The 22,694-nt window shown below is 35.2% G+C and overlaps 1 protein-coding gene across 2 annotated transcripts; it reads right to left on the minus strand.

Annotated features, from left to right (window-relative positions):
• Positions 1-11,581: 11,581 nt before the first annotated feature.
• Positions 11,582-22,685, minus strand: LOC107675551 (actin-related protein 2-A-like). Of its 2 annotated transcripts, XM_016469957.1 has the most exons (11): positions 22,663-22,685; positions 21,872-22,265; positions 21,022-21,189; positions 19,654-19,764; positions 16,917-17,132; positions 16,755-16,827; positions 16,271-16,407; positions 15,053-15,202; positions 14,670-14,815; positions 13,335-13,467; positions 11,582-12,076 (listed from the first exon to the last, which is right to left on the minus strand). In XM_016469957.1, exons 3-11 carry the CDS (start codon positions 21,067-21,069, stop codon positions 11,906-11,908), a joined length of 1,185 nt encoding a protein of 394 aa, XP_016325443.1. In that variant the 5' UTR covers positions 21,070-21,189; positions 21,872-22,265; positions 22,663-22,685; the 3' UTR covers positions 11,582-11,905. The 2 variants fall into 2 exon arrangements, with proteins under 2 accessions (XP_016325443.1, XP_016325435.1); XM_016469949.1 differs by lacking the exon at positions 22,663-22,685 and having other exon boundaries at positions 22,158-22,637.
• Between the last annotated feature and the right edge of the window lie 9 nt (positions 22,686-22,694).

A 22,694-nucleotide genomic window follows, 5' to 3' on the forward strand; every position in this document is an offset into this window, starting at 1 on the left:
CTCACAATCCTGACTTTTTTCTCACCATTTTGAGTTTATATCTCGCAGTTCTGACTTTATAACACGCAATTGCGAGTTGTTAAGTCAGAATTGTGAGATATAAACTCACAGTTCTGAGAAAATGTCAATATTTCTTGTCCTCAGAATTGGACTTTGTAACTCGCAATTGCAAGTTTATATCTCACAATTCTGAGAAAAAAAGTCAGAATTGCGTGTTTATATCCCACAATCGCAAGAAAAAAAGTCAGAATTGCAAGATTCAAATTCGCAATTCTGAGAAAAAAAGTAACAATTGCGAGTTTATATTTCGCAATTCTGACTTTATAACTCACAATTGCAAGTTTATATATAAAAAGTCGCAATTACCTTTTTTTATTCAGTGGCGGAAATGGGCTTTAATTTTCAGAAACTTTTACACTCAGACACTGCTTGTGAATTTCACAAATTGAATTGAAGTGATATTTTAAAGTAGCAAGACTGAAATAACATTTTCTTGTTACATATTCCAATCTATTTTTTATAACCTTGAAAAATAACACCATGTAACTTCCATAATTACATAATTGATTTTTATTACAAGAAAAAGAATACAGCAAATATTACTATTATTTATAAATACTTGAGCATTTTTTCATATTCCAGTAGAGTAAGTTGTTGCACTGCTGTAATAAATGAATGTGCTTGATTATCAAGAAAATAATATCACAATGCAAATACTTCAAAATGGGTTTTATTTTCAATAAGAAAAATTTTGCGGTTGCTTTTGGGGGTGCGATATGAGCCGAACATGTTCTTAAAGGGTTTTTTGAGATGTATGTGCCTGTTATCGATGTTTTGAAATGAAAACCAGCCTCAAAATCGATGTACCCCTCCTACAGGACGAAAAACAAGATGTCTTTTTTTCTCTGCCTTTGTCTTAAGCACAACACAAACTAGTACAACTAACAAACAAGAAAAAACTACCATCTGAACACTGTGCAAGTTGTTGTGAAGTTCTCAAAATATATTTCCAATTGCTGGCCTATCAGCATCATCCTTCAAAACAACATCCAGCCAATCGGTGGACTGTGACAGCGTTGTCATGACGACTGTGATCCTATTTGTCAGCTGATGTTTTATGTCCTATTTGTCTCTCTTTCTGGTGTCTATCCTCGATCCACCCCCCACCCCTTCCTGTGAAAAGCTTTTGCAGTAGTACTATCTGACGCGTGACTAAAGAGGAGCAGTTTTATTTTTTTATTGGTGTCCAGGAGAGTGAGTTCTCTGTCTGTCTGATGCTCCTGAACATTCTGAGATTAAAAGAAAGTGCCTGAATCAGCCAGTGCGTCTCACGCCTTCTGTCCATTTCCAAATGTTACATTCACGCTCTCGTGATGTCTTTTACTCACATCTGGGACAAGAATGTTTCTATTACAAAAGATCAAACTTGATCACAACGAGGTGTGACCCGATAACACGTCAGTTCTTGTTGAATCTCTTCCATACTAGTCTGATATTTTCCTCTAACTGCAAAATGCTATGCAAGTCAAGATCATTTGTTGTTGAGCGCAACAGTAGGGTTTCAGAAGTAAAAATCATATACATTTTCTCCATAGAGATATTCATATTTAGTAACAACATAAATGTTTGCAAGCTCAGAAACTGTTAAATGTTGGTACAATGTCAGAAATGTATTTAAAAACTGTTCCCAACACTCAAACTATTTATATATTTGTATATATTTGAATATTTTGTAACAAATATATCAATAAAATATATTGAATATAAATATTTTTTTCGTATATATATATATATATATATATAAAATTAAAATTTTTCACATTTTAAAATGATACTGTCTATATCTCTATATATGTATTTGCACACATATATGCACATCAATGTTTTTTGAGCATCAAGAGGATACTATTATAGTTTTTATTATTATTTTGAATCAGTTTTTATTTTTATATTTTCATTTTAGTTCAAGTTTTAGTATATAGTCTATATAGTTTTTATCAATTTTTGTTTCAGTTTTAGTTATTTTAGTACATTAGGTTAAATTAAAATGAGAAAAGTGGCCTCTGCAACTAGCTGAAATAAGTATTTAATTTTAAGCAACTTTTTCATGATCATTTTTTAATGGTTTTAATTTTAGTTTCAGTTTTAGTTAACTAAAATGACCCTGATGCACATACACATATTTATATGTATTATAAATTTGACTTCAATTTAACATTTTATTGTTGGGAATGATTTATACAATTTACAATGCTCTATGGGAAGAGCAGTTTGTTTCCTCATAATGTTCAATATACATTTGTCATTTTCCCAACAATTCTGCATCAAATCGAAATTTCTTGTCTTGTTTTCTTCCATGTCTTGTTCGTTTGCTACTTTAAAACTCTATACGGAAGTCTTTTCTTTTAAATGCCTATGGAGAAAATGAATGTGAAAAATACTTCCGCAACCAAGGCATTTTTTCAAAAGTGATTGGCCACTTTTGCATGCTATTTCTGCCACATCATGCTCACTATTACCACATATACATTACCATATACCATATATTTTATATCAGCAACAAAACCATTCGGATTGGGTATATTTTTTGCGTTGCACACTTTCAATGAGGACAACTTGTGTCATGTCTGGTTTAGGTGGAAATAAAGGCCAAGAGACTAGAAAACAATGACAGACAAATGGTAGTAAGTCACGCAGATGTTTGACCGTTCAATATTATGGGAAAGCCTGTGTGTGGCCAGTGTCCAATGAGAAGCTGTGCATGAATTACACGTGACAGTGTTTGTGTTTATGCAGAAAGCCGGGCACGTGCTGGCATGACGGCATGTCCCAAAGCCCAGCACTATTACTCTCGACTGCATCTTCCTCTGCATTATCCAACAGAATGTGCAACCATTGTAATGCCAAGTCAAAAACATCTTAATCGTGAGTTCCCGAATGAGTGAATAACAGCTTGAGTGGGACAGATGGGGAGAGGGAGGGGGTCCCAAAGGCCTTGTCCAGCTTTGGAACTGTAACTACAAATAGCATCAAATTCCAACATGTGCAGACATTTAGACCATGCTGGACTCAACAGGAGTCCTTCTTTGTCCTCTTCCCACTGTTAACGCTGAGGAATCAGGTAACAGCACACTAATGCATATACCACAGCAAGGATGACCAAACGCCTCACAACATGACGAAACCAGTCATCCTGTAATAATCTGGTTTTGTCATTTCGTCTGCTCGCAGATTTGTTGGTTTTAATGGGAGCATGCTAGTTTTGTCATTCGGCTTTTGTCTCGTCATTCTGCAGCTGAGTATTATAGGAGTGTACTAGTTTTGTCATTTCATCTGCTGATAGTTTTGGATATTAATGAGAGCGTATAAGTTTTGTTCTGTTTTTGTTGTTTCGTTTCATCCATTGACATCTTTGTTAATGGGCCATTCTGATCTGTATCCGTTTACTTTTTGTTAATTAAAACTCAAGCATTCTAGTTTTTCATTTTGTCAGCTTTATTTATAATGTCAGCATACTAATTATATCGTCTATTTCTTTCATTTCAACAGCTTTGCTGATTATAACAAAAGCTCTAGTTTTGTCTAGTTGAGTTGTTTTGTCTACTGGCAGTTTTGTTTATTAATACTTTCTGTTTTAATTTTAGTTTGTTTTAGGAATTTTGTTATGTGCTTTTATCTTTTTTATTAGATTAAAACATATATATTTCTATTTAGCTTTAATTCAATTTTATTTCAGTTTAATTTAGGTACTTTTACTTTAACCTAAACTTATTTTATTTCAGTTGGTTACGGCAAAATTTTAGCTGTAGTTATATTATTTCCAGTTTAGTTTTAATTATTTGGTATCAGTTGGTAGGCAATATTTCTCATTTATATTTAGGTTTTTAAAGTTTTTTTTTATGTAATATTTATATTTTTTCAGCTTTATTTCAATTAACAAAATTTCGAATTTTAGTTAAAAACACTTGTTCTCAACTCAAACATATGAATCTGTATATTAGCATAGTAGTTTGACAATAATAACAGTTCATTCTATTGTAAACATTTTGTCTGCTGAAAATTTTAATATTTAATACTTTTTTATTCGTTTTAGTTAACACGGGTTCTAACTCAAGCGTACTAGCTTTGCTGCTTCATCTGCTGACATCTTTGTCGATTATTTACATTTACATTTAGCAGACGCTTTTATCCAAAGCGACTTACAAATGATTATAATGCGCCATTCGAATATAATAATTTTGTCTGCTGATAATAAGCAATAATGATAATTTGTTAATGTACTAGTTTTGTCATTTTACCACTGGCATCTTTGTTGACTTTCTAGATTTGTCGTTTCGTCTACTTTGTTGATTCTAATGGCAGTGCACTATTTCATTTTTAGTTTTGTTGTTTCGTCCACTGACATCTTTGTTTATTTTAACGGTAGTGAACTAGTTTTGCTATTTTAGTTTGGTCATTTCAATCACTGACAGATTCATTGATCATACACTGTAGATGTGTAATGTCGGGGTGAAGAATAGAGTGTTAATAATTTGCCGTTCAGCAGCATATTTAACCTTATAACACGCTCATTTGTATGCATTAGTGTCAGATTGGTCCATCTTCCTGATCGCACGCAGCTGAACCCCGTCACCTCAACCTTACTCCCAGACTGCAGGAGGCGCCGTGATGACGCTCCCCCATCTCATTCAGGACCCTGTCGTGCAATCGCACGGATTTGCGAATGAGTGTTTGTGCAACACGGCTTCGTCCCAGTTGGGAACACACAGATACACACACCAGGATGTCATTGTGCATGACACGCAACTAAGAGTTTGAAGCATGTGTGTGAGAAAGATGAAGGTCAACAAAGATTAAATGGACATCGAAATCAACACTGTAGCTTTACACAAAAGAACAAGGAAGAGGGAGGAAATAGAGATGTTCAGAGAGCGAGAGGGGAGTGAAGGAGCCGTCTGCATCTCCAGAGGAGTCTTCCCACACTGAGCAGGGACCTCGGAAGGAGCCGTGCGTGCGTGAGTGTGTGTGTTTACAGGAAAAGAGAGGGCCGGGCCAGCATTGTCTCCTTCCCCGTGTACACCCTTGTTTGTTTACTTTCAGCAGTAGTTATCTGGCAACCTGTCTGCAGGGCCGGAGAGGTCACGGCAATGAATTTACTGCATTAGTACGAGGTCAGCTGGAAGACTTTTGGACCGCGCACATCTCTGTGGAGCGATACAGCGCTTCAAATCCGGTTAAAGTGCATTTTAAGAGTCCAAGTCTGGAGTTTTTGGTAGCATCTGGATCCTTGAGACTAAAGTATTGAGAGAGACACAGTAAAAATTGTCTCAATAGAGCCATGGGAGCAGTTTCGTATGAGCAGACAGCGTGATGGGAAACAGACCCGGATCTGGAGCGAGAAGGAAGCGGATGAACACATTGCATGTTACCTTTACACTCATAACCCTCTGGTATTGTTCAGTCATTTTAGGAAAAAAAAAATGCATTTTGAATTTTTACCATTTTTTTAATTTCATTAGAATAGAGTGCATTAGTGCCCGCCCCCTTGCTGATTCCGAAAGTATTTCTTCCATTCATTCTTCCCAAAGGGATTTATAAAAAGTGTTCATTAAAGTGCTATAAGCCATGAACCAAGCCAACCAGATACGAGGTGATTCACAACAGTACAAACTTTGATTTGAAGCAAAGAAGTTTTTGAAAATCCAACAAAAGGGCAAAAATACAAGACTGGGCTTTAATAAGGGAAAGAACTACAATCCCATGAAGCACTCCAAATAATATAATTGAATTAAAAACGATATAAAACTATCCATTTAAAGTTGCTGATTGTATATATAGAAATAATAGTTTACATTTATTGCTATATATATATATATATAGTGCACAGCATAAATGAGTACACCCCCTCTGAATAAATATAAAAGATGTATTTTCTTAATGATCACTAATATAATTCATGGAAAGATGGCAAAATTTAAACATATTAAACATATACTTAATAAAAACAACAAAATATATGCCAATATTTTCTGTAAGATAAGTAAATTAGCCAATTTTGTTTAAATGAAGGATTGCAGAAATGAGTACACCCTAGATTTAATTCAGAAAATGTATAATATTCTAGTACTTGGTATGTCCTCCAGAACTTAAAGTATACTGCTCTGACCCTTCTTGGCACTGAGTGTACAAGTTCATGACAAATGTTCACATCTATGCTGTTTAACTCCTGCAGGATGATCTCCTTGAATGCCCTGATCTTTAATGAGGAGTGTTGCTCAGCTCGTCTCTACAGAATCTCTCACAGCAGCTCAAGAGCGTTAAGATTGAGTGAAATACATGTCCACTGAAGGATTTTCACCTTGGGAGAATGAATATATTCATTGTCATGCTGAAAAAATGCCCAATAATGCAGGGAATGAGGGGAGGGTAGCATCTTCTGTTTCAAAAATCTTATTTTGCTGAATAATTGTGGCATTCTTCTTTGGTAATTGATCAAGCAGGCTTGTTGGAACATTACATCTCCAAAGAACCCTAACATGTCTTCAAAGGAAAGAGTAATTGCTGAATTTGTTAAGTTTTAGAGGGGGTGTACTCATTTATGCTGTGCACTGTATAAATATTTGTCATAATTACTACTTTTTATCTCAGAATTTTGACTTTTTGTGTTTTAAGGTTAATGGATAAAATCAAGTCCCGCCCCACAAGTTTAATTTCACATAAAAACACGTCACATTGTGAAAGCAAAGAGAGTTTACAGAGGCTTTCATGCTGACGTTGACATGTTTCTTTATGTGTGGATGTAAGAGAGAAAAATGAACTTATTTTAATGCTGCAATATAGTCCTCCAAACTCAATCCCAGCATGCCCTTATGCTGACTGCCCTAGCAAATAACTCTGAAAACTGCTAGAAAAGAGCATTTACACCAGATTTCTGCTCTTGCAGTTCGGTTGCATAATGATATTGATAGTAAACATGTCTGTGGTTCATTTCATACACCAATGAATCAATCGGCTTGTTGTGCACTGGATATGGCATGCGGTGTTCAACTGAACAGAATAACTATTCTCTTCCCCAGAGGGCAGTTCAGTCATGTGTACAGTGCAGAGTGGAATTATGGGATATATATTATGTGAATAACATTGTTTTCTGCAGTCTGTACCATGTTACTTGTCATTAAGCAGATCCCATCGACAACAAATCTTGTTCAATCCATCTTCAAATGTGACGGAGGGGGTGATTTCTTTTAGCAAATAATTACTAATATTTTGATCTGTTCCTCACACAAAGATATTTTATGACTAGAGAAGACATGGAATATAATGCAGAAGCCATATGGACTACTTTTATGGTATCATTTTTGGTGTTGTTTTGTCTTTCCACATGCGATTAAATGATGACAAAATGTTCATATTTGGGTGAACTTTTGCATAGCCACCAGAAATTGGGACAAAATCTGCATTTCTGTGTAATTTATGCAAATACATCACTGCTCTCAGTATGATAAACTAGTATGTGTAATGTAACATACAGCGAGAGAGTCACTGTGTGCAGAGCAGCCTGGCCTTAATTTAAACAGGCCCCACTGAGTCTGACAGCCCCCCTGTTTACATGAATAAAATCGGAAACAAATGTGAACACAATCACCCCCTCCTCCACACACACACACACACACACACACACACACACAGACACACAGACATATCATCATCAGGCCACAGCTCTGTATCACTGTGCAGGATGACTGTATCTCCAAGAACCTGATGGTCTTCTTGTGAAAAGACGGGAACATAAAGAGAGAAAAAAAAAATGTTGTATTGCCCACAAACTAATGTTGCAAACACTAAAAATATTCCCTAATAAAGCTATATATTGTCTATTCATCTACCCCAGCCCAGACCCAAGAGACAGAAAGAGACTCAGTTCCCTTTCATGGGAACTTCGAACTGCGTCCTCTAGGGGTCGCTATGGGGAACACCTCGTCGTCACAGTGTCTCGTTCCCTACTCAGGGAACCATGGTTACATAAGTAACCTGAGACGTTTTATGGCCAATTCTCCTTTTGTGAATCTCACAAAGATCCCAGCATCAAAATGAAAAGCATTAAGAAATTATTTTAGGATCTCGTTTTAGGATCATAAAGTTTTTTTTTTGCGTTGTGCCATTACTTTCTTGACAACTACACACATTCATCTCGTAAACTCTCATTACCGTAACATACTTGGACATTTTGTCATTCCTATTCTACAAGATGCTGATTCTTATTAGATTCTCATTACTGTAATTTTTTTGTGTATTGTATACTGTAATTCATTTATTATTAATTTTTTTTTATTTAAAGGGGTCATATGATGTTGCTAAAAAGAACATTATTTTGTGTATTTGGTGTAATGACCTAGGCATGATGAAGCAATATCGTCCTCTTTTGGAAGGCCACAACCTCTTTCACAACGAAACACACAGCGCCTTCACAACATGGCGGCAGCAACAATACTACAGCGAGAATAAGTTACGCCTTCTTTCTTTGCGTGAACATTTGGGCGGTGTTATGCAAATCTTCCCACATGGTGACGTAGATATGTGGGGGCGTGTTAGAACGAGCCGTTTTAGGTAGGCGTAGTTGACTCTTAACTTTTATAAAGAATATCTCTTTGGATTTGAGACTTTAGTCTTTGCAACTTTACAGATCTTCTTTATGCACCAAGAGCTTGTAACACTCCAAAGAGTAAGGAAAAATTGAAATCGCATCATATGACCCCTTTAAATCGGCATAAAACAGTACAAAACCTGCCATGTAGTATTTAATACTACACAGTAATAATAAATAGCGTTAAGGTAATGACAATATATTTTTTTAATTAATTAATAAATGAAAGGTTTAATTTTTTGCATAATGGTAACAAAATTAGGGATTTTTCTGCATTATGGTAATGAGAAATTCATATTTTTAGCATTACGGTAATGAGGATTTAGGGAAAAAAAGAGCTAAAATGTCATGAAAAGGAGAAGCACATATGCATACAATGTTAATATTCAGAGATAATGTAGTCAAGCAATCATTATGGCAAAAAGTGATCAGAATTATTTTGATGTAACTGGTTGACCATATATTATCAAGCCTGTTACATGACTACTTATCAGACAAAAAATAAATAAATAAAGGGGATTAATTATTTGATGGTGTTTGCATGAATTATTTAACCATTTTGTGACATAGTGTGCGTTTGTGTACATATATATATATATATATATATATATATAAATAAATACATAAATATATGTGTGTGAGTGTGTGCATGTGTGTGTATACACATACATACATACATAAACACACACAGACAGATAGACAGATAATGCATGTTTATTAACTTATGCAAATATGGATATTAGCATGAATAAATAATGAGTATGTGTGTCTGAGGCTGGTACTGTAAATTACAGCTCTAAGAGATGAACAGACAGAAAAGACACTGCTTGTGTACAGCACATCTCCATGGTAACAGAGATGGGCAGCAATTCCTTGTGTGCTTCCATAGTTACATGCCACATATGAAGAAAAACGACTGTTTCTCTCTGTAACACACACACACACACACACACACACACACACACACACACACACACACATAGACACACAAAACAGCACTGGCTTCAGTCCGCTTAAAAGACTCACTTTAACCGTTGAGTTATAAATCAATTTTCTTTATTTAAATCAGTGGTCTGGCAGTACAATACAAACAAAACAAAAACCAAAAAGCAGAAAACAAACAAACAAAATGACCACAATAACCAAACTTGGCACTGGAAGAATGCGTGAGTGAATATATACAGTTTGTTCCATGTGTGAGTGTGTACAAACATAGAAACATCACTGATCCAGCTTCCAAACGGCTGTCACGAGTACAAACACTAAAATTATTAGCATCATTAACAATACCGTCATTATTATGTCATTCATATTACAAACAGGCAGTAAACCGTTACATCACGGGTGCCTACGATCTGGGAATGAAGCGCATGACCCAGAAACACCCGTCGGGCGTCAGCGAGGCCCTTCGTTCCCAGACTGTTAGATGCAACTCGACTAGGACATGAAACCAACAGCAAAGAAAAAACATGAACGCAAAACCATAAAAAAAGCAGCAAAGAGAACAATCGTGAGACTCAAGCACCATTGCGACTCACTGGAACACTAAATGAATGAGCTGATGAAAAGGATGCAGGGTTATTGCAATGGAATGAGCGACGCGCTAAGTGAAGTGATGGATGGATGATGCACATGTGTGACATGCATGAGCAACGACTAAACGCACTGCTGATGTTTTAAGGCCGATTCTCCGTGTGTGAATCTCACAAAAACTCACTCCAAAATAAAAAATTAAAGCAATCAGAATTACATTTGATCCTCCTCTTTTAGTATCATAAAGCTTTTTGCATTGCGACATTACTTTCGTAACAAATTAAAGAGTCATCTTCAATATTCTCATTACCACAACACAACCCTGGACATTTGACTTCCTCTTATCCTACAGGATGGTCAATCTAATTATATTCGCATTACTGTCATTTTTAGTGTATTACAATACAAATACTCAATGATTTACTTTTAAATTTAAATCTGCATAAAATACAGTACAACAAAACCTAACCAATTTTAAAAAGCATTATGTTAATGACAATACATTATTTATTCAAATTTCAGTGAGTAAAAGGTTTCTTTTTTGCATTATGGAAATAAAAATGAGGGATTTTTCTGCATTATGGTAATGCAAATGATTTTTTTTCAGCATTGCGGTAATGAGAATTTAAGAAACAATAGTGCTAAAATGTAATGAAAATAATGTCACAATACAAAAAAAAAAGTTAGCGTTTCTTTAAAAGAAAACTCCTTGTTACTTTCTTTTGATTTTGCAGTGTAAACGTGACCCACACACATTTCAGCTAGATGCGGAAACGAGGCTCTCGATTGTACGCGAAACATGCAGCAGAACGTTATCACTTCCCTTTCAAATGCAGTCTGATATTCATTCTGTTTTTTTACAAAGGTCCCTTAAACTGATCCTGGAACTGCAGGCGGAATGACATGAACAGAGAGTCTATACGTAAAGACTTCCAAATACCAATTTTCACGACTAAAATGAGACGCTGCTCATCACGAGTGCATTCAAAGCATCCTCAGCGACATTGTTTGACAGAAACACGCTCTTCAGATGTTCTGTTAAATGCTATTTGGAGAAGTTGGACCCGGTCGCTACTGCATTTGTTCTCTCTCTATTTTCAGGGCATCCAATAATGGAGTGCGCAGATGCTGAGATTAAAGCCAGAGAAAGTCATCACGGGAAGTTAAAGAAAGAAAGTAGACGTTTCAGCAAAAGCAATCTGCATTTAGACGTACGTCTTTGTGTTTGATACTATTGGCCACAATTATATTCTGCTTTTTTTTTTTATTAGCAAATTGGCTGCAGCGATTTTTATTCTTACTACGAAAACAATTTTATTACCAAAGAAGGTTTTTTTTTCTTAAAAATACATCTTTTTATTGTTTTGTCCCTCTACTTACACAACATCCTCCTGTTTCTTACTCTTTTTTTTAGGGTCAATGTGAAGTCATAAGACGGACAGGTCACGATATGGGGATACATGAGGGATCGTTTGAGGATTAATTTTGGCAGCATAAACGATTTCATTAAATTTTTGTCTCGTGCTGTGCAGCGGTGATATGAATCTTTACATTTGGAATGTCGTACAAACATTAAGCACTCTTTTTTTGGATTGCAAAGATGTTCAAGTATTTGAATACCATTGTTCTCAAGTATATCCTCATAAACTGAAGAAAACCTTTGTGTGTTTACACTGCCAAAATGCCACCCTGTGACTGGGAGTGTGAGTGCAATGTTGTGTGTGTGATTTATCTAACGGTGACCCCCAGCTTCTCCAGAACGCGTGTGCCCTTCTCCTGGTACTCCTCTCTGGTCATCCAGAAGTTGTCTTTGTCCTTCATGATGTCGGCTAGCACCGCTCCGCCCAAAAACACCATGTGTTTACGGCGTGGAGGATCCTCGATGCGGATCTTAAACTTCTACAAAAGCAGAAGCGAAGACGCATTCAGTAAAACAGCAATGCTGTACAATGCATGAAATCATTACATTATAAAACTCAAAACTACAGCAGGATTAGAAATCGCCTGTTTTGTTTAGTATCAACATACTATTTTAGTTTTCATGTATATTTGTAATTAGTTTTTATTTGTATATTTTCCATTTTCAGTTTAAATGTAAAGTTTTAGTTGTGCTATTTTTTTTATTAGTTATTGTTTTCTTAAATGTGACCCTGGACCACAAAACCAGTCATAAGGGTCAATTTTCGAAATTGAGATTTATACATCATCTGAAAGCTGAATAAATAAGCTTTCCATTGATGTATGGTTTGTTAGTATAGGACAATATTTGGCCGAGATACAACTATTTGAAAATCTGGAATCTGAGGGTGCAAAAAAATCTAAATATTGAGAAAATCACCTTTAAAGTTGTCTAAATTAAGTTCTTAGCAATGCATATTACTAATCAAAAATTAAGTTTTGATATATTTATGGTAGGAAATTTACAAAATATCTTCATGGAACATAATCTTTACTTATTGTCCTAATGATTTTTGGCATAAAAGAAAAATCAATAATTTTGACCCATACAATGTATTGTTGGCTATTGCTACAAATATACCCCAGCGACTTAAGACTGGTTTTGTGCTCCAGGGTCACAAATATGCCTGTATAGTTTATGAATGTTTACTTCGGTTTTTAGTTATCTTAGTACAAGTTAGTAAATGAAAATGAGAAATAAAATAAAATTAGTTTACACATTTTATTTGATTTCAGTTAATGTTTACTCTATTTTAAGTAACAAAGCTTTTTAATTTAGTTAATTTAGTTTAGCAACTATAATAACCCTGGAGATCCAACAAACTTCATAATTTGGAGGCAAAAATGCTCCAGTAGGGGTTCATCCATTTTAATATAGCTAACATTTGATTATATTTTATTGTAGTAGACCTATCTAGTTATCAGTTTAGTGCATCTGCAAACATCACAGTGACCTTTTACATGGTTAGAAAAAAATGCCCCCAGAAAGAAAAAAAAAATGTCCCAATTTCAGGGGAAGTTCCCCCTAATAAAGGAAGTTAATTTCTGACATGACAGTCCATAGATAATCTCAAATACTGCTGAAGGAATTGCAACATTGCTAACTAGTAAGTTAGAGGTGAATATCACCACCTACATCCTAGAGATGGTCTAAGTCTGTATTACAGGTTAGTTGTGGTTAAAGAAGTGTTGTTTGTACCGAGAGCTTGTCGACGTCTCCCTTCAGCACTCTCTCCAGGTAGAGCTGCTTGAGCTCACGCTCCAGACGAGACGGCAGACCAGGATACATCGTAGAACCGCCCGACAAAACGATGTGTTTGTAAAACTCAGCCCTGACAGAGACAAACACGTGTGAATATCACATACAAATATATATGATATACTGACAATATTATAGTAATAATTTATTATCAACATGTCTAGTATTTCAAAGATTTAAACATTTAAGTTATTTTCTATATTTTTAAAAAATATTACATGATGCTTTGTAAAACACAGTCTGAGACAAACAAAAGACAAAAATAAGATAATATTTGGCACAATATATGTAACAGATAAAGAAATATGTAATGCATAATACTTTAAATTACAATTATATATATATATACACATACACACACAAACACATATACATAAATATATATATTAACAGATAAAGATACAAATATAAAGATAATAATAATGATAATAACGTCAAACTATAATGACAATATATAATAAAGATATGTCATAAGTAATATTTAAAAATGTTATAATATATAAATATATTGTAAGAGATAAAGATATAAAAATAAAGATAATAATTATAATATTATTATTAAGTTTTAGCATTATTAAAATATTATAACATTTATAATTATACAACTATAATGTACAATAATTATATATATATATATATATATTGTTTAGTATTTTAAACAATTTAAAATGTTTTTTTTAATCTATTTTTTAAAAGATATTACACAATTTGTATGCAAAAGGACACAAAAACTGATAAAATAGTATTAAATTATTTGACAATATATAACAGATAAAGGTATAATGTGTAAAGTATACATTTAATTTTTATTTTACATTATATAATATATGTGGCCCTCTCTGTGAAATACAGGTTAAAGTCTCAAAATCTAATTATGAGATAACAAGCATCAAAGTTTGATTTCAACCATTAATTTCACTATGATTTCAATCTTTGACAAGGTCTTACTCAGTCAAATATTAAAGATATCAGTGTTACATTTTCACAGAATGTTCTTTACCTTAATGACGGATGATTTTATGTAGAAAACAGTAAATCACCAAAAAAATGACTTGCATATAAACATTATATATCGTAACAGATAAAGATAGAAATATAAATGTATAATAAGATGCATTTTATAATACAACATACTCTTCTATATTAATATTGAATGTGCAATAGGAACAGAATCTTTTCATTCTTTTTTTTTATTCTGAATAGGATTAATTTGTAAGTCGCTTTGGATAAAAGCGTCTGCTAAATGAGTATATAAATAGGAATATTTAAACTGACCTGGTATCAATGTCGGCTGCCTGGATGGTGTTGAAGAGCAGTTCAGCCACACCCACTCCCTCCACGTTAATGAGGTGAGGCTGGAACAGAGCCTCCGGAGCCTCGAACCGCTCGCCACCCACTTTAATCACCCTACCATCCGGCAGCTACAAACCCAGTGAGAAAGAGTGTGAACGCTCCCACTGTAAACACCGCTGACGCTCTCAAAGAGTTACATTTACACAACACTCTGCTGCCCTCTGGTGGCAAGAACAAGGCTGCTGTCTGGAGGCTCATTGGGGGGATCCAGTCTAGCTTTTAAAGGGTTTATGATAGCTTTAAATGCTGACTAGTTTTGGGAACAGAGCTTATGGGTTAATGAAGCTCCATCAGGCTGAACTCACCATGTAGGACTCCACCAGCACGGTGGTCTCCAGCGCAAGCTTCTGCTCCTGCTCGATGTTATAGCCCACGTAACACAGATTCTCCTTCATCATCCTCACCGTCTCGAAGTCCGCTGAGTGATTGAAGGCATAACCTCTCAACAACAACAGCTGGAGAGAGACGGAGAGCGTTAAGATTCAGTCTGGACATTTGTCCGTGGAAACTACATCAAAAACAATTCTTTTCTTTTTCTAATTGAAATAAAGTTGTAATAGAATTCAAATATTACATGAAAAACTTAAAACTAATTGAAAATTAAAAGTGTTGCATTGACAACTAACTGAAATAAGCTCATAAAACAAACTAAAACTGAACTTAAAATAGAAATATATAGAAATAAACTAATAGAAATAATAAAAGCACATAACAAAATTGTTCAAATGACAAAAATGTAACTTAAGATTAAAATGACAGCCGAAAATGAAAAAGCTAATCACACACACACAAACATATGATATGATAAAAAGAACTATAATTGTATATAAATGATACTAAAATAACAATGGCTGACTCTGCATAATTACTTTTTCTGATAGAAGAAAGTGTTACACTTTAACACTGAAAAACAAAACATACTTCACCTTTAAGTAAAATGAGAAATGTGCAAAAAAAAGTTTATATTTTATCTATGCTAGAAAGGCAACCTTGCTGATTGACATGTTGAGCCGTTTGCTTTCTCAGTCAGGACTCACAAGGCTCACAGATACACGAGCCGGTTGAAAATCGATTCAAATATGTGACGATTCAAATCGGTTGAGATGCTAAACAAATCGCGATTCATTTAGGTGTAGGAGTTTATATGAAAGTATGTCTGAAGGGAACTTACTGTCTTTAGAAAAGTTTAGATGGTATTTTTTTCTTTTTATCTTGCCTCTGTATAATGCATATTAAAGTTCATAAGTGCAGCGCTGCTTTGTTTACAGCGGAAACCAAGGAAACGCTTTAAGCGCCACCTGCTGGCAGAGAGTGAATCTGATCTAATTTTGTTAAAAAAAAAATCGTGAATCGAATCGGGAGTTGAGTGAATCGTTACATCCCTACTGATATTGTAATATTTACACTAGATGCATTAACATTGCATTAGAAATGCTCAGTTGGACTGAAGCGATTCAGATTCAGACAAAAATATGTGCATGTAAACGGTCAGCAGCTGAGACAGAGCATCTACAGGACTGTACCTTGATGAGGTAGCGTGTAATGTCGCGTCCGGCGATGTCCAGACGCCGCGTGAGATGAGGAAGAGAAAAACCTTCATACACTGGACAGATATGAGTGACACCGTCTCCAGAGTCCACCACCACACCCGTCAGCAGACCTGCACACAAACATCAGCTCGTCACGTCTAGCACCGAGTTCTTGTTTTTTTTATTATATAATATTGTATATCATTACATATTTATTATTGTTAATTTAATTGTATATTTATTATTTGTTATTTTATTTAATTTTATTATATATACAGTGGTGTGAAAAAGTGTTGGCCCCCTTCCTGATTTCTTATTTTTTTGCATGTTATGTTTAAATTTGTTTGATGATCTGAAACATTAAAGTGTGACAAACATGCAAAAAAATAAGAAATCAGGAAGGGGGCCAACACTTTTTCACACCACTGTATATTCTTTTTAAATGTATATATTTTCTCATCATTAAAGGTTTCCTTACCTTGAGCGTACAGAGTAAGCACGGCCTGGATGGCGATATAAACGCCTGAGAACTGATAGGTCTCAAACATCACCTACAGGGAGACAAGATGGTCAAAAATCACAAACACAAACCTCACTGAGGATTCCTCACAGATGTTATTCAACAAACGGGCGCTCAAACCTCGATGATCTTCTCTCGGTTCTTGGTGGGGTTCATGGGCGGCTCTGTGAGCAGGATCTTGCAGTTCTGGGAGTCGATGTTGAGCTTCTCGGGGCCGAAAGTGTAGTCCCACAGGTGCTTCATATCGTCCCAGTTCCTCACGATCCCGTTCTCCATCGGGTAGTTCACCTCCAGCATGGAGCGCAGCTCGCTCGCCTCGTCGCCCACCATCAGGTCCTACAGGTCACACAAGAGAGGTCAAAGGTCAGGATGCTCAATGGTAACTTTCAGTTCGAGCTGAACGGAAGCTGTCCAGTTTGAGAGAAATTAAATGTGTTGAATGGAGCTGGAGACAACTGGGAAAAAAAACTTCACTGCACCAGATTTTCAAAATAAAAGTCAATGTTTTTTATGAAGCACACTGATGAGTTTACTCATGAATCTGACAGCAAAGACATTAAAAGCACTGCAATACAGTCATTAAAAGTGAGTAAATGGGTCACACCGGCTGTAACTAGAGAGAAAGCTGTTGAATGAAAACACAACCAGGGTTCCCATCAGTGTTGTAAATGTAAACTAAAATTGTAAATTGAAATAAAGCTGAAATAAAACAAAAAGATAGATAATAGAAGAAAAATGTAAGAAACTTACATGAAAATCACAAATCTTGCATCGGCAACTGAAATTTCCGTACTAAAATTACTTAAACTGTAATAAAATAAAAGATATTACAAAAGCAAACTAATAGAAAAAAAAACAGAACAGAAATTACAAAAACACATAAAAGTTACTAAAACGTCATCTAAAATTAAAATAAAAGCTGAAAGCATAAAAATAAAATCTAATTCAAAATATTAATAATACATTTTTTAAATAATACTAAAACAAGACTGGCTCCCATATTTTTTTTTTTAATCATAATTAAATATTATTATAGAAATTTTCAGGTGTTAAAAACACACTTCTAATCTGACATTTCCTGGCTTTCTATGACCATGAACCCTGTATATTCTGTTTGGACACAGCACACTCTGTGCACATTCTGTACAGACCAGTGCATTCTGGGTAATGTCAAACACTGACACATACAAGCAATATCATTTCATCAGGGTTAGTGAGAGAACGAGATTTATGATTAGTTTGAACATTAATACAATAATCATCTCCTCTGCATCTCCTGAGAGGGTTTGGAGAGAGAATCGCTACAGGTTAGACTCACAACCCACACACACACACACACACACACACACACACTAACACACACACTTACCATCCTCCTATAATCCTACAGTACCTCAATACAGTAACAGAGGAGAGATGGACAAATACAGAGGGAACAGGCGATGAGCAATGAGAGCAAATGTTAGCGCACTGATGCTTGAAGTAAAGGACCAAACTTGTCCTCCATACAAAAGTCCTATTTATGAAAAAAAATAAAAAATCATTAAAATAAAAATTCTTAATGTAAATCTAAAGGAAATCAGTATATGTGGGGAATTGTTATTTTTAAAAATAATTGTATTAAAATGATTTTAAATGCATCAATTAAATTAGTTAACATTAATTCTCTTAATTTGTTGTCTTGTCAATCAGTTGTTTGAAAAAATATTTCTTAGTACTTGATCTGTTGTAACCACTGTAACACACCAGTAGAAGGTTTTTGTTCATTTTTAAGAAAGTATTTTATTCTGTACTCAATTTATTGATATATTAATAAATATCAGCTGTACTACATGCTATGATGTCTTATTTGCCTAAGAACAAAACTAGGGATGCACCGATATGAAAATTTTGGCCGATACCGATAACCGATTATTCTTTATTTTTGAAAGCCGATAACCGATATGTTGGCCGATAAATCTATATCCAAATTGTTATATACTTTTTGAGAGCCTGATTACAAAAAAGGTCTCATCATTAAAAGCCACATCCCAAACACTTCAACGTAAGCAGCCTAGTTTGAACGGTGTACGTTGAAAAAATTAGCATTTATCGGCCGATACCGATATGGTGGCCGATATGTCGTGCATCCCTAAACAAAACATTTTTTCAGAAAACAAAGTGTACTGTTCACACAACATTTAGTAAATATCCTTTTTTATAAAAACCTGTTCACCTGCATGGTTCATCAGCTGAAAGACCTTTGTCTAGAAATATATCTATTTCTAATTAATGTAGTATTTAAAAAAAAAATGTGTTTAAGGTTAAAAAAAAGTGTCCAGGATCAACACTACAGTACACTGAGGTGATATGGCTAAAACAATCTCATTTAATATTTTTTCAGTCTTTTGACAATAATAAATACATATCTCAATATTTCTTCTGAAATGACAACAAAGATGAATATTTCAGTCAGAGGAACCTGTAAACCCTCTCATAGCAGCTCCACCCCCAGTGAAAACGACTCTGCAGGAAGTTCAAGTCAAGCAGGAAGTTACTCAAGTTGCTGTTTATGTCCCGTTACCAAATATGACCATCATAGTGTTTCTTTGAAATCCTTAGAATGACAATTTACAACCTCTGATACAAAATCTACTGAACGACCTACATAGGTAGCATTTCAAAGCATCATTATAATGCAGGTTCATCTAATTAAAAATGAACTGTTTAGTTACTTGTTGTGAGGGTTGCATTTCAACACAGATGCAGCTGTAGGGTGTATAAAGTAAGGCAGCTCACTGGGTGATTGGGACAGAGCCCAAGTCATGGTGTCATTGTAGGGAAAGATTTAGGGTGCAGTTTAGTGAGGAACCTTTACCTTGATCTCGATGTTTCCCACTTTGGCTGTGGAGCGGATGATCGGTCTCCCCACCAGAGCCGGGAAAATGTGCTCTGGGAAATTAGAGCCAGCATATCCACACTTCACAAACTGAATGAATGAAAGACAGACAGACAGAGAGTTATGAAAAACATTAAATGTTGCTTTGGCAACTAACAGAAATAAATATGTTGAAGTACTAAGATGACTAAACCTGAAATACAAATAAATAAATAAATAAAATGACAAAAGCACAAACTTAGCAAAACTAAAATAAAAAAAAAGAAAACTGAAAATATAAAAATATAAGCTCAAAATATTAAGATAGAAAGTTAGAACACTAGTTATTGAAAACACGTACTAAAGTTACTAAAACGGAAAAACTGAAAGAAAGAAAGACAGAAAGTTAGATCACTAGCTATTAAAAAAAAGGATGAAGATGCTTTTGGAAATTGAACAGGAAGGGCCCGAGATTAGTGTGCACTTCATGACAAACAACGCGTTTAACCGGCTGTCATGCATAAATATAAAACGACACACGGCAGAATAAATGCACTGATATATCTCCACTAATGTTCAGGTTAAAATAAACACATTATTTTTTGTGTGTTTTGGAAGGTGCTAGGGTAATTTTAATAATATAAATAAGTAGGCAATTTTGTGTACACTTAATACGGAATGTAAACACGTATTATGACAATGCCATGCATTTTTGATCAGTTCCCATAGAGTTCTGGACATTTATCAGGCCACATCGTGTTTTCTGAACATGTATTATGCTAATACCATGGTACTGCGGGATATGTACCACAACATGAAGTTTGGAGTTCCTTGCTGTACCATTTCATTAGCATTTATCCCCAGACAGAGAGAGAATGATGAAGGCATGTGTTTCTCGTATGTCACTTCCTCTCTCGGCCAGATGCGAGACTACAAACTCGGAAGTGAGTTTGAGATCATCATAACCTTTCCTTTTACTGACAGAAAACCACATGCATCATTGATATAAATGCGCATAAACATCTAATTTCATAAATAATGCTTGCTCATTCTGCGACCTCGTTAAAATATCAATATGTGTGAATGTCCATTGTGTCAATACATATACAAAGCTTCCACAAAACACCCCCATGCAAACCCATTTATAATCAGTCCCGATCTATGATTTCCGTGCATGCGACCAGAGTTTTTTCCACATCACGGGTCGTGTGTAAATCACAAATAATCAGTGTAAAATAAGGTGCCATCAGATCACTTCCTGTTCCGCTGCATCTTTCTCCTGCAAGCCGTCATTAAAGCACACACAGCCGCGAAATAAAGCATCAGGCAGACCGGAGCGAGCCGTATGAGCTCCGCAGTCACACTCACCCCGGTCCCGTTGTCACACACCACCACTTTCCTGCCTTGACTGTCCATGTTTCTCCAGACTCGGTGAATCCGCCCTGATCTCAGCGCCAGCGCCCGCCGTCTTCTGCCAGGCGGAAGTCAGCGCCCTGCCCTTCACACCTCTTCAAAATAAAAGTCCGCGACTAAAGCCTATAGACAGGTACAAAATAAAAGCTTTTTACACCATTTGTGACCCTGGACCACAAAACCATTCAGAAGGGTTTTTTTTTTTTTTAATTGAGATTTATACATTATCTGAAAGCTAAATAAATAAGCTTTCCATTGATGTAGGGTTTGTTAGGATAGGACAATATTTGGCCGAGATACAACTATTTGGACAAATCTGGAATCTGAGGGTGCGAAGAAAAAATAATTATTGAGAAAATCGCCTTTAAAGTTGTCCAAGTGAAGTTCTTAGCAATGCATATTACTAATCAAAAATAAGTTTTGATATATTTATGGTATGAAATTTACAAAATATCTTCATGGAACATGATCTTTACTTAATATCCTAATGATTTTTGGCAAAATCGATCATTTTGACCCATACAATGTATTTTTGACTATTGCTACAAATATACCCGTGCTACCTATGACTGGTTTTGTGGTCCAGGGTCACATATATCTCACTAATTTCATCATATTTGTTCTATTTTTGACACACTTTTGTTAAAAAACAAACAAACATGACAGTAGCGTTCCTGCTCAATGGTACCAAGATGCACTCAAATATCAGGTCAAAAACTGTAGTTTTAAAAATACTTAGTTATTTGAATGTCATATACTCAGTGACGACAATTGTGGCATTATAACCAATTTACTTCTCTCTTACATTTACTTGATCATTTCCATCTTCCAATTCCGAAAAAAAAAAAAAGTCCACAATAAACAAAAGTCCACATAATCTCTCGTCCACTGGTCCCATGTCCAGGAAAGAGTCCAAAGACAAAAGATACACAATGAAAAATCTACAATTATTAAAAAAAACGATTGTTCAAACAGTGACAGCAGTTCAGCTTCATCCGGTGCATCTTCAGAACGATGATCAAAAATACAAGTTGTAAAAATAAAATTAACAGCTTAAATAAAATTGAACAGTAACAGCTAATTTTGTTGACCTGAACAAGCAAAAGCAAATCAGACATCAAATATTCAGACAGCTTCCAGCATCAGACTCAATGCCGCACAACTTCTGGAGCTCGAGGAGGTACTACGGCTGTGATTCCCTGTAAAAAATATACAATTAAATAAGAGAAAGCTGTAAACTGGTGACAAATGAAGCACAATGATTTAAAACAAAAACACACCCAGTTCAAGCACACAAGCTGAGAGATTTACAATTTACACAACTTAGAAAACCAACCATATCATACAGCAACAAGGAGGTTTACTCATTGTCATAACTACCCACAATCCCTCCAGCTCTGTTATAGAGCAGACTCAGAAAACAAACAAACTTAGAGCACCCTGTACCTTCTTAAAGACAGAGACACAACAGCAGGATCATGTGTTCAGTGTATGAGACAAAATGTTAGTGTGTATGCGTTATATACATGTTAAAGGAATACTTCAACCTGAAGTAAATGAAAAAATGAAATGAAAATTTGCTGAAAACTGACTCACCCTCAGGTCATCCAAGATGTAGATGAGTTTGT

The sequence above is a fragment of the Sinocyclocheilus anshuiensis genome, unplaced genomic scaffold, assembly GCF_001515605.1.
Source record: "Sinocyclocheilus anshuiensis isolate Anshui unplaced genomic scaffold, SAMN03320099.WGS_v1.1 scaffold469, whole genome shotgun sequence".
Lineage (NCBI taxonomy): Eukaryota > Metazoa > Chordata > Actinopteri > Cypriniformes > Cyprinidae > Sinocyclocheilus > Sinocyclocheilus anshuiensis.